The 13,056-nt window shown below is 50.0% G+C and overlaps 1 protein-coding gene across 2 annotated transcripts in view; it reads right to left on the reverse strand.

The window, feature by feature from the left end:
- Positions 1-11,957, reverse strand: part of GRK3 (G protein-coupled receptor kinase 3) — a 71,564-nt gene extending 59,607 nt beyond the window's left edge. The window contains exon 1 of one of the 2 annotated variants that reach the window (XM_069871433.1): positions 11,664-11,957. In XM_069871433.1, coding sequence (XP_069727534.1) covers positions 11,664-11,776 — 113 coding nt within the window. In that variant the 5' untranslated portion in view covers positions 11,777-11,957. The remainder of the gene's footprint in view (positions 1-11,663) is intronic. The other variant, XM_069871434.1, reaches the window with a different exon arrangement.
- Positions 11,958-13,056: the final 1,099 nt, after the last annotated feature.

Consider the following 13,056-nt stretch of genomic DNA (forward strand, 5'->3'; position numbering starts at 1 on the left):
ACTGAACAGAAAAGTCCCCTGGAACAAGACTGAGACCTGCACTGAGTCACTGGATCCCTGCCCCGGGTCAGCCTCGCGCCGCGCTCTGGGGTGGACGCCAAGGGCCGGCACTTGATGCAACCAATAAAAAAGAATTAGCTTCCCTCCAATCAGCTTTGCCTCCAATAAGAGGCAAAACACAGTGAACGTATCACAAACCATTCGATTCCTTCCATTTTGCTTCCTCTCCGACTTGTACCCAGTTCAAAGTTCAGCAGAAGTTAAAGCTTCCCCAAACGGCTTTGTTCTCAGAAGCTTTTAAAGGTGTTTTACACATTGCAGCTTTTGTTTGAGAAGTTGATGAGGCAAAGCAAACTCCCATCATACAAAGCCAAGAAAGGACCATCAGACCATCTGATCTATCTCTCTATCACTTGTGAAATTCCACACTTGAACAGAAAACAAAACATTAGAAGACTGAAAAAACAGGTTTTGATAACAAAATAACATGGAAAAAAACTCATTCCTTCTATTCTTTTATTTTTGAGCATCCTATAATATTGCTAGAAGACACCGGGCAGCAATGCGATATCCAACCGGGTTCATTATTTAATGGAGAAATAAAAGTGACCATTAGTGCTCCATGAATGACTGCACATGCTCATTGTACTCTTGGTCTTGCCAGCTGACAAATAAAGCAGCAACGAGTGAAACCATGAAGTTTCACTTCTCTCCACGGCACAGCACATCCCCACGCAGCCACAGCTGGGTGCATCCCCACACACAGCCACGGCACCCACAGTTCACATCCCAGCTACTCCTGCACTGGACGTCATACAGGACAGGAACAGGGGTCTGTCCCAAGTTCACCTGTTTCAATCTCATTTTTTGTCTTCACACACCCTCCAAGCTCAGCACCAAGTCATTTCACTGCAGTGAACTAATCATAGAATGGTTTGAGTGGGAAGGGACCTCAAAGCCCATCCAGTTCTAATCCTCCTGCCATAGGGGGACACCATCCACTGGACCAGGTTGCTCCAAGCCCCATCCAACCTGGCCTGGAACACCTCCAGGGATGGGGCAGCCACCACTGCTCTGGGCAACATGATCCAGGGCTTCCCCACCCTCACAGAAAAGTATTTCTTCCCAAGATCTCATCTCAATCTCCCCTCTTTGAGCTCAAAACCATTCCTCCTCATCCTGTCCATACACTCCCTGATCAAGGGCCCCTCCCCAGCTTTCCTGAAGCCCCTTTAGGTCCTGGAAGCTGCTCTAAGGTCTCCCTGGAGCCTTCTCTTCTCCAGACTGCACAACCCAACTGTCTCATCCTATCCTCACACGGGAGATGCTCCAGCCCTCGGATCATCTCCATGGCCTCCTCGGCACTCGCCGCTCTTACAACACTCAGGGATGGTTAGCAGCATGTTCCACCCAAGAACCCTGTTTGCAATCAAAGGACTGCAGCTCAGCAACGCTTTCCCACAGCCCTGCTCTGGTACGTCTCATCCAGGAGATAACTTGTGCAAATTATATTAATGGAGAAAGTTTACAACAAGGGAGCCAAAAGCAATAGCTCTGGAGCGACGGTTTCAAAATACGCGCTGTCTTCATGTTCCTTGAGGATCATTCGCTTTAGCATTGCTGAAATCTGAAACTAACATAAAAGCTTCTAAGTATATGATTTTTTCAGGAATTATTACTGAATTGTAATGTCAAGGACTTGCCCTTCCACCAGACGCTGCTACTGGGAAAGTATAAGAAAGAGAAACTGGACCAAAATTGCCTCTCCTCCCTCTTGCTGCAATTAAGTAATTCGTCAATCATATTTTTTAAACAAATACAACATTACTGAAGATAATCCAATTTGTCTTAGTCTTTCCCTATCTATAAAATGTTTAGAACTTTCTTTACAAGTAGCATGCAAGTATAAACATTAACGGAGCTACTGAGAAATACGGCCAACGTTGAATGGAAAGCGCTACATTTGCCTGTGATTTATTTATTCATTTATAGTCTCAGGATGCAATTTTACAGAGACTTAAATGTTTATTTGCACTACCCACATCCATCATAAAGTTGCTAAAACTGGACCAAAGCTCCTGCCCCAAAGGCCTCTGAACTGAAAGCACGACAGGGTCGAGTACAACTCAAAGCAAGGGCAGAATGGCACACGGCCACTACAGCCAGAGCTTTTTTTTTCCCCCCTTTATAAAAGTGCATTTAAAAGGTTTAGCAATGCAAGACTGATCAAAAGTGAAAACTGTTATGAAATACTTGGGCTAAAATCAGATCTTCTCAGGAATCTTTTAAAGAAGTTAAAACTACAGAAACATTTTCTCGCCTGGAGCACACAAACCCCTTTGACAGGCAAGCATCCCCCCAGAGCCCCGCATCCCCAACGCCGCAGCAGCAATTCTTCTAAATCACAATTAAAAAAGCATGTAAAACTGTCCTCATTCGTCTTTTGCTTCTCATTGTGCATTTTAACCTGGCCATTGTTTTAAGATCCCAAAAGTAAGGGAGATGTGAACAAAATAATGGCAATCATTAAAATACTTTGGAAAGACGATGGGCAAAATTTGAGGGTTAAAAAATGCGAAAATAAATGAAGCAATCCAAGGACTGATGAACAGAGACATGGAATCGCTGAAATGTGAAAACGAACAGAACATGATGGGGAAGCCAGGCTGGAGACTTGAGAAAAACAGCAGATGATGAGAAGGCTCAGAAAGCAAAGTCACCTTAGAGGCAATATCTTGGTTGTCCTTACATACATCCTTATCCTTACATATATCCTTATCCACTCAGGGCTGGGAATCCAAGCCAGCAAAGCCAAAACGCTGAAGCTCAGCCGGCGAGCGGCAGCCGCCCGCACCAAACTCCTTCCCAGCCGCGGCTGCTGATCGTACAGCCAAGCTGGTTCCACCAGGCACTTGGGGCCTCAAAAGCAAAACACTGACCCACACTTTGTTTTCTTTTCAGTCTAACCCAGGCTTGCTTTCCCTTCTGGAACTAAGACAGAAATACGATAAACAGAACAGCAGCCGAGGCGCATCCCCCGAGCCGTCACATGGAGGCTGCGTTCTGCACCCAGCCCCGCAGGAGAGGGGTCTCTTCCTCTCAGGTTGGAAGCACTGAGCATGTTATTGGGTTCCCCAGCACCTTCTAATCTTCTGGGAGGATGCAGAGGGAGCTCATTCCTCATCTGAGAGGTAGCAGCTCCTCACGAGTGACAAGCACTCACCCACTCCCAGCTCCATACAGCGTTTCTGCAATACGTGGCACCCAACTGGTGCTTGCCTGGGGCGGTGTCCGGCAAACACCACACATCAGCCGGGCTGAACTTCTCTGAGCATTTAATGAAGGCTTTGACTTGCTACCAGATTCTGAGAAATCTGCCCTTTGCTCAGTCCTCTTCTCAACAGGACAAATTCCCAACACACTGGAAGGGGACTGGGTGCTTTCTATAGGGAATTGTTTGCTCCTAACACTCTCAAATTGTTATTTAGTTATGCAAGCCACATTTATGTAGAGTTTATCCAGCATTGGAATGATTTGCTTGGAGAAAGCATGGGGTGAAACTCTTTCTGTGGAAAACAGCTGTATTTTCTAAAGCTAGAAACTGCCGCTTTTACATCAATTTAGTTCAATTAAATGATGTTATTTGGTTTATGCACCTGGACCTGACGGCTCCTGATAGGATTTATTCTAATTTTATTAATTACAAAAAAAAAAAGTTATTATTGATAAGAAGATTAAATGAGGCCATTCCACATGATTTCACCAGAACACAAACGAAGAGCTGCGTCCGTTCATTTCCTGATGTTACAGTTCCATCATTTCACTGAAAACATTCCCTGCGGGAATGAAAAAGCCATCACACCTATAAAAGGAGTAATAGCTGAAAGGTTGATTAATTTTAGTGAAAGGACAAATCTGCCTGTACTTATCTCCCACTGGAACACCAGGCGTGCTCTGTGCGCTCAGCTGAGCTCTGTGCAGGCGATGCACCCAGCCCTGGAGGCTGCTCCAGGCGGGTCCCAGCAGCACCCCCAGCCCATCTGCACCCAAACGGGATGAATTTACCTATAACGCAACAGCACGTCATGGAAGCTTTCCCAGAAAACGCTCCTAGAAACATTCCCTCTGTTTTTAGTACGGGAACAGAAGACTGCACACAGATGTCTTCCCAGATTACCCTCATTTACCTTTTTTCTTAATTAAGGTAATGACACCCAAGGGAAGATCAATGTTTCAAAACGTAAGCTTCAGCCTTAGAGCATCCCCAGAGGAGAGCTAATTGGAACATCTCCCTTAAGGCCAGATCTCTTTCCCATGCCCAGAGATGTTCCAAGCACCACACGCTCCGGAGCTGAGACAGTCCAGGGTCTCCACTGCTCATCAGAAGCCTGGAAAATCCAACTTCAGCTCCCGCACCTGCCAAACGTCCTCTGTGTCATCATTTATTTTCCAACTGGCTTGGCTTCTGAGCTGTACAATACAGGCAAGAGCCGCCTCTCGCTCCCTGTCTATTAAAGCTGGAAGCACTTTGCAGCAGGACCTTCGCCTTCCCATGCACTTCTGTACAGGCCTGTCTGTCACCGAGGTATCAGACGCTGCGGTTACAACAACAAATGACCTGAATTCCCAAGTAAGAGGACACCCAGCTGGTGCAGAGAGCAGCATCCACAGCAAACGGGAGCCCTCCTGTACAGCTCCTACCATCTTCAGCCTCAAGCACATTCTTCCTGCAAAGAAAGCGCCGTAGCCAACCTGGGATAAATGCAACTACACTCTGCTAGCAGCCCTAGCTTTGCATGTGTATACTAAACTATTTGGAGAAAGCCATCTCTTCACCACCTTCCCAGCCAACACTTCCACTAACAGCCAATTTCAGAGGCTGAATTTCTAAATAAAACTGAGCTTTTAACTGCTCTGTCATCTCTGCTACCTCTGAGCAGGACAAAGCAATTCTACAAGAAAAAAACAAACGTGCAAACTTTCTTGTAATGCTAGTTCAGCAAAAAACCCAAGATTTCCCCCCAATCCTTTAACAGCGACCATATAAATATTCAAGCATGGCTTTTTACCCCACCAACATAATATACAAGATAAGCTTTAGTCCACACACTTCATTCCTGAACGTGTAAACTGACCTTTGAAACACATATATAATTGAATTGCACTAAACTAAACGAACGACGGCTTTCTTCACCGTAATTTAATAATTTAAGTAACGAAATAAAAAAATGGAAGGTTAGTCTGCCAAACAGTGCTGCTGCTCAGGGGGCGGGGGGACACAAGGCAAGCACAAGCGTCTCGAACGCGCTCCGATGGGTATTTTTAGCTCTTGAAAATGGGCAGATGATCTGCCGTCTCACTGAGCCGAGAAGACTTTCACCATCTCAGAAAATATGAGTTGCACCTACTAGATGTCAAAGCTTAAGGAAGAACAGTTGCACGGATCGCATCCGTTCCAGCAGTTCACTACCTGCTTCAGCGAAGGGCCCTGGGAACTCAGACGATCTGTTCACTGCTTGCCTCCAGAACACACCTACATCAGGTTCACACACAGCTTTTATCCCAGTTCTCACCACACATTCACTCATTTCTAGCTCTCACCAAGCTGAATTGTCTTTATTCCTTGCTTAAACGCTCAACTCAGTGCAACAGAGCATAGCTGCAAAATAACTCATTAGTTCATAAAACCATTTCATTTAGAACTCTTTTTTCCTTCTGCAGTTTCACAAATTACCTGTTGATGAAACCATTTTGAGTGTCCTGCATGCTGGTTTTAAGTTCTTACTTAAATGTTTTCAATTCAATGTTTAGTAAGCCCTGGAAATAGTATAAAAATACCAGGAAACAATCTTGTAAATGTCAAGCACAAACCTAAACTGTTTTGCAATTTTAGAGAGCCGAGCTTAAGAAGTTCGACGGAAATAATTTACAGCCATTTTTGCTACAAGCAGATGGAACAGGTATCGCTACCTTACAGAGCAAAAGTCCCCGTGACACAAACTCATCTGAATTAGCCATTAGATCCTTAATCCTCCGTATCATCCCCAGTTTAATTCCACATTCACTGGCACCATTCCTGTGCAAATCCCAGTAAACACATAAGCTTTTGCAAAATCCATCCGAGCCTACTTTTTTTTTCTGAAAACAGGAAAACAGCACTTTTGAGGGTTTCTACCATTTGCATTCAGACAGTGAGGAAGCAGCACAACACAGCACAAGGCTTCCTGGGGCCACGCCATTCTCCAAACAACCTGCATAGAAAGCAAGGGGGGGTTTGGTACGGACATCCCTGATGAGACCCCGTTAGACCCTGCCCAGAGCAGCAGCACACAAAGGCATTCCAGGTCCCACGCTTCCCATCCGGGATATGGGAATGCAAATGGGATGGAGGGAGACAAGACAGGAAACACCGTGAGTAAACACAACAAACACTGCATCAAGCATCAGCGGATTAATCACGGTCAAACTTCATAAGCTTCAAAACAAGGGAGTGTTTTAATGAGGGATTCAGGGGAAGGGTTTTTTGGAGCTGATGGCAAGGAACAGCACGGAGCAAAGCAGGCAGGAGGGGGCTGACGGGAGCTGGCAGCACCAACCAGCTGCAGCAGTTTCCAGTGCCAGGACGTGGAGCAAGAGATGCTCGGTGAGTTCAGTGCCACCTGCAGAAACCCAAACCTGAACAGCACGCTTGAAGCAACAGAGGCAGAGAAGCACCTAGAAAGATGCAAAGGGATGCCAGGAGCGTTGTAGCAATGAATGTGCAAATTCCATAAGCAGTTGTCAGGAAAGTGTTCTTAAGACACTGACAGCAGAGAGACAGAGGAGTTCTGGCCTGTAACTCAAGAGATACTTAAGAGGATTTCCAAAAGGTACAAGAACACACTGAAGGACACATCAAAAACAACTGCAATTCAGAGAATGACTACAGCAATGCCAAGAGAACAAAAGTGCAAAAGTAGCAAATAGAGGAGAGAGTAATGATGCTGAACTCCTAGCAGGAGATGTTGCTTGGGTTTCACCAGCCTTCAGCACCATAACAGGAAGAAAGCAAATCACAAATAGCTCAGGATGGAATTGGAAAAGAAAAAGCAACCTCCCTGCATTCCCTGAACCTCAAATAGAGTTTTAAACCAGTTGGTTTGAATATTAGGTAAGAAAGCAGAGAGCACATCACAGACTAAACTCACAGAGTCACTGTCCCAGTGAGATGCGACTGGGGTACCAGCATGTTAGTCTTTATCTCTAGAGGTAAAGTGAAGATGGAATAACTGAGGAAAATGTCATGTTATTAAGCTTGATTTCTGAGAAATGTGACCACAGCATGACATTTTTCCCCCCCGTAGGATTCAGAGGAAGGTAAGAGACCAAATTAAAAAGGCTGGGAGAAAAAGAAGAGTTAAGTTGAAAGGAAGGCAATTACTGAAATAAGGAAAGATGAGAAAAAGAAATACCTACAACTGAAGCAAGAGAAGCAGGAGAGAAGCCTGGACAGATGCACGCTGTGTTTGGTTACCATGCCCTTGCTATTTGTACACCGAAAGCACCCTAAGCTTACGTGATGTTTATAGTAAGGAAGCTTTAATGTCAACTCTCCCGGTGAGGACGGCGCGGGGAGCAGTGCTGCACACAAGCCCTCTGCCAGCCCTGCACCCTCTCCAATCCCAGTTATCTGATTTCTGGGACCATTTTTCTCAACTTCACGTTATGCAAATCCTCTACTCAAAACAGAAGAAGCTGTAGGCAAATAAAAACAGCTGCTACATACAGGTTTCCCCCACTCCCTTCGACCAAAATAAGGAAATAGACAATTTACATGGAAGAAGTGAAAAACATCAGGAATCTGCTGAATAACCTAAAAAAATTAGGAGTGTGGTTCATTTACTGGGTTCTCCCAAACTTAAAACATTTTATGGTAATTCTGCAGCAAAAGACTAAGGTTTTGTATGTGCTTGTACTTCAGTATGTGTCGCCTTTCCCATTTTCAGCTCCTGTTCCTGCAGGTCATTTGGCCCTTGACGGCCCTTCCTCCACCCAGGCAAACCCACCCGCCAAACTGGCTTGGAAGAAACAACCTAAAACTAAAAGACATCACAGCTTTCCCAGCTCTTGGCAAGGCTCTGAGGAACGAAAGGAGGAAATGCAGAAGGGAAGGAAAAGCAGATGACGGAGGATGGAAAAAGGCTTGTTTTGTTTTGGCATTTAAAAAAAACAACACGCTAAGCTTCTTCCTTAGGCACTCTAGTCTCATTAGGGTTTGCTGTCCTCTTTCTTCCCAAACTGTGATATTTAACAATTTCGGTTCAAAAAGAGTCTGAGGATGCTTCGTGTAAACTCAGCAATAATCAGCCCCACGGCCAATAAACTCTTCACCCTCGTAGTTTATTTGCTGCTAAGCCTTGGCCTGCAGCCTTGGAATTTATTCTGCCTGCACTACAGCTATTTCCTTGTAAACAGGAAGCCCCCTCAAATTTGCATTACAGTAAACAAGTTTACTTCATTTAGTGTCAATCTTATCACAGAAAGATAAAACGGTGCCGACAGGTGAACCGGACTCCAGCGAAGAGACAAATTAAGAGGGTAAAACCTCTGTAGTATTTCTCCAAGAGATCCCGTCAGCAGCACAGGCTGTCGCTGGGCAGCGGTGCCCGTCAGAGATAAGCTGACACCGAACGCATTCCAGCGAGGAGAGCGCTGCAATAAGGCAGAGACATTTATTTTCAAGCATGGATGTGATATTCCAGTGACCTTCCTGCTATCTGTCCCGGTGACAGCCAGTAGCCGAGCGCGATGCTGGCTGCTGACAGCCTGGTGTTACGAAGCTGTGCTCACACACACATGCAGAGAAATAAAAAAAAATCAGAATTATTTGGAAGAATTCTTGATTCTATACAAGAGAGGACTTTGTGTGTTGCATTTTTTTTCCTGTTACTATACCAACCTGCACTTAACCAGCCGATTTATATAAATGAATCACTTTACGGGTGATACAGAATATTTAAGTATACACAACACGCCGTCTGTTTTAATGAGGGGGATCAAAAAAACCCAACCAGAAACCAGCATGAAGACACCTGACACCAGAATAACGGTCACCGTTTCCTCCTGTGTGAGGAAATCCCTGGCTTCAGTTAGAAGCTGAGAAGTTCAGTCATTTCGAGCAATCTAGAGCCGTTTGTGGTCCCAGGCTTAGGTAAGTCTCTGTTCTCATTTATGTCCACGCTTCCTCCCCTTCATCCGCTGAGCTGCCTGACACAGCCTCCGTCCCACGGCGCCTGGCACCACTTACAGCTGCAAACCTCTCCCTCTCCTAAGGCCTCTCACCTTCTTCAGAGCATGACAGTCCAGGGGGGATGGCAAACAACCTTTTCCCTTTAATATTTCATCCGCAAACAGGTTCTTCCACACGCAGCTCGAGGAGCAGGGCCCTTCAGCCGCCTGACCCTTCACCTTTCCTCCCACTGCCACGCTTCCTCTTGCACCTGACAGCCCTTTCCCACCCTGCAGAGCCAACTGCAGGTGAACCACCTCTCCGAGCTCAGGAGAAGCTACCAAACCTCAAAAAAAAACCCATGCAAATAGTGAAGAAGGCCAGCAGCGGGCCACAGGTTCTGCAGGCCTCGTGCTGCACTCTGAGGCTGCGTTTGCACAAGGGAGACAGGGGTCCCAGCAGCAGCTTTCGGAGCTGTTATTTCTCGGGGCGCTGGAAGGATTCCTTCCCTGCACACCCCCAGCATTCCTACCTTTCAGTCCCTCAGAGGGATCGTCTCCCTGCTGCAAACAGGCACGTCGCCACCACTGAGGACAGAAACAGGCATCGCTAAAGCACTGATAAATGTCAAGCTAGCAGCACTCCCAGCACACCACCCTTCAGGATAACGCTGTTATTTTATGGAAAAACAGCCACCTCCAGCAGGCCAACAAGCCACCCTCAACCACACCTGAAAACGACCACCAAACTTCTTCACCTGAGGTTTCACTGCCTCTGCGGGGAGGATGAAACAGGCAACCCAAACCCCTCGCTTTTCCCCTCACTGCACTCCCCCGAATCCAAGCACAACGGCAGAAAATCAAGGGAACAAGTGAGAAGAGGGCTCAGTGCTCTCTCCCTGCGAGCAGACAGCTCGGCTAGGCCACCGCCGGCTGCAAACTGCCTACACGTTTTGCAGTAAATTTTGCTTTCATTTTTTCTGTGGCAATGTTATGTTTGCTGCCTAAATCTTCGTTTTACATACATACACAGAGCCACGAAAGAGAGGGAAAGCTCACTTTTAATGCCAGCAATAAATAAGCAAGCGATGCTCAGGTGATTTTATAAAGCATGCATAAGCAGGGACTGTCATTCAGCAGAAAAGCTGCTTTTATCACCCAACGCTAAGAAAACGCTCTCAGCCACAGCCAGGCACCCAGTGAGATCGGTGGAAGCTCACAGTGATTAAACCAGCCATGGGACTGAGATCTACACCCGTTCATCGCTGCACAGCACCACTGCTCCGAGAGGCTGCCCCCAAAGAGAAAAGCCCCCTCCCAAGGGAAAGGCCCTCTCCCCCTGGAGGAAGACCTCTCTCCCAAAGGAAAAAACCTCTCCCTGGAAGAAGACCTTTCTCCCAAGAGGATAAAAATCATGCCTTCCAAGGGAAAAACCCTCTCCCAAGGGAAAAGAAACTCTCTCCTGAGCCAGTCCTCCCTCCCTGCTCCACTGTCAAACCTGATGAAGCATCAACAAAATAAAAAACAACAAACCCAGCTCTGCAGAATAAAACAGCAAGAATGATCCTGGTGGGTTCCACCGTTTTATTTGCCACCCCCCTTCCAAAGATTCCTCACCCCTCCACACACCCCTAGTCCAGCATCAACTTTAGGACCAAACAAACACCAGGGCAGAGGGGTTTTTACCCTGGGACAAGTGGGTGGCTGCAAATTTTTTGCTTAAGGAGCATCCCCTTAAGTTGTGCATGTGCACCCCAGTCCTGCTCCTCCATCCCTTCTCCCCATCCTGCATCTCATCTCCCTGTCGTGCATCCCAGCTCTCCATTCCACATCCCAACCCTGCATCCCAGCTCCCCACCCCTGCATCCCAGCTCCCTATCACGCACCCCAACTCCCTACCCCACATCCCTGCATCCCAGCTCCCCATCCTTGCACGCCAGCTCCCCATCCTTGCACGCCAGCTCATCCTTGCACCCCAGCTCCCCATCCTCGCACCCCAGCTCCCCATCCCTTCACCCCAGCTCCCCATCCCCGCATCCCAGCTCCCCATTCTTGCACCCCAGCTCCTCATCCCCGCACACCATCTCCCCATCTCCGCACACCAGCTCCCCATCCTCGCATCCCAGCTCCCCATCCCCACATCCCTGCACCCCAAGCTCCTCATCCTTGCACCCCAGCTCCCCATCCCCGCACTCCTGCACCCCAAGCTCCTCATCCCAGCACCCCAGCTCCCCATCCCAGCACCCCAGCTCCCCATCCCGCATCCCAGCTCCCCATCCCTGCACCCCAGCTCCCCATCCCTGCACCCCATCCCGCATCCCCGCTCCCCCGGACCCCGCGCCGGGCCCCGCCGCTCCCGGACCGTTATGTCCAGCCCCGGGGCTGGGGCGGGGGGGGCCGGCGGGGCGCCAGGCGAGGGGAGATGCGGCCGTCGGGGCTGCCGGTGCCCGCGGTACCTGGGCTCGGGGAGGGTGATCTTCTTGCTGGCCCTGGCCGCCGGGGTGCTCTTGCTTTTCTCCATCGCCATCAGGTAGCTGACATCGGCCAGCACCGCCTCCAGGTCCGCCATGTTCCCGCGCTCCCGGGGCTGCAGATGGAGGCTCCGCCACCCCCGGAGGCGGCGGGGGCTGAGAACGGGAGGACGAGAGAGCGGGCGGGGGCTCCCCCTGCACCGGCACCGGCTGCGCGTGTGCGAGACGCGATGGGGTACGGAGGGGGGAGGGCGGGGGGAGCCTCCGCCTCCCCGCCCGGGGCTCGAACCCGCCGCGCAGGGAGGGGGGCGGCGGGCTGGGTGCGGGGCGCCGGGGTCCCGGGCAGCGCCCGGCAGCGAGAGCGGCCCCCGCGGCCCTGGGCGGGGAGGGGGGGGGGGCGCCGGCGGGGCCACAGCGGCGCCCGCAAAACGCGGACATGGACTGCGCCGCCGAGCGGAGCTGGAGCGGGGCGGGGGGAGGGAGGGAGGGAGGGAGAGGGGAGGGATGGGAGAGAGGAGAGGTGAGGGGATGGGGGGGGAGAGGAGGGATAGGGGAGAGAGAAGGGATGGGGGGACAGAGGGATGGGGGGACAGAGGGATGGGGGAGAGAGGAGGGATGGGGGGAGAGAGAAGGGATGGAGGGAGACAGGAGAGATGAGGGGACAGGGGAGAGAGGAGGGATGGGGGAGAGAGGAGGGATGAGGGGACGGGGGGAGAGAGGAGGGATGGAGGAGAGAGGAGGGATGGAGGGAAGGGGGAGAGAGAAGGGGTAGGGGGAGAGAGGAGGGATGGGGGGACAGAGGGATGGGGGAGAGAGGAGGGATGGGGGGAGAGAGGAGGGATGGGGGGAGAGAGGAGGGATGGGGGAGAGAGGAGGGATGGGGGAGAGAGGAGGGATGGGGGGAGAGGGCAGGGGTAGATGGGAGAGAGAAGGGATGGGGGAGAGAGAAGGGATGGAGGGAGACAGGAGAGATGAGGGGACGAGGGGAGAGAGGAGGGATGGGAGAGAAAGGATGTATGGGGAGAGAGAGGAGGGATGGGGGGAGAGAGAGGAGGGATGAGGGGAGAAAGGAGGGATGGAGGGACATGGGGGGAGAGAGGAAGGGTGGTACAGGGAGATAATGGGGGTTAGAGGAGGGATAGGGGACAGAGATTGTGAGACTTGGGGGGAGAGATTGGGGAGGAGACATGGGGGATATGGGGATGGAGTGAGAGGAGGAATGCGGGTGACGGATGGGGGATATGGGGATGGGGAGTGAGTGGGGGGAGCAGGGGCAAGGGGAGAACTGGGATTGGGGGGCGTGAGGAGCTGGGGCAGAGGGGATGAACAGTGGCTGAGGTGACCAGAGCCTGCTGACCCCAAGGAACTGGGGAGGCTG

Source organism: Phaenicophaeus curvirostris, chromosome 17, assembly GCF_032191515.1.
Source record: "Phaenicophaeus curvirostris isolate KB17595 chromosome 17, BPBGC_Pcur_1.0, whole genome shotgun sequence".
NCBI lineage: Eukaryota > Metazoa > Chordata > Aves > Cuculiformes > Cuculidae > Phaenicophaeus > Phaenicophaeus curvirostris.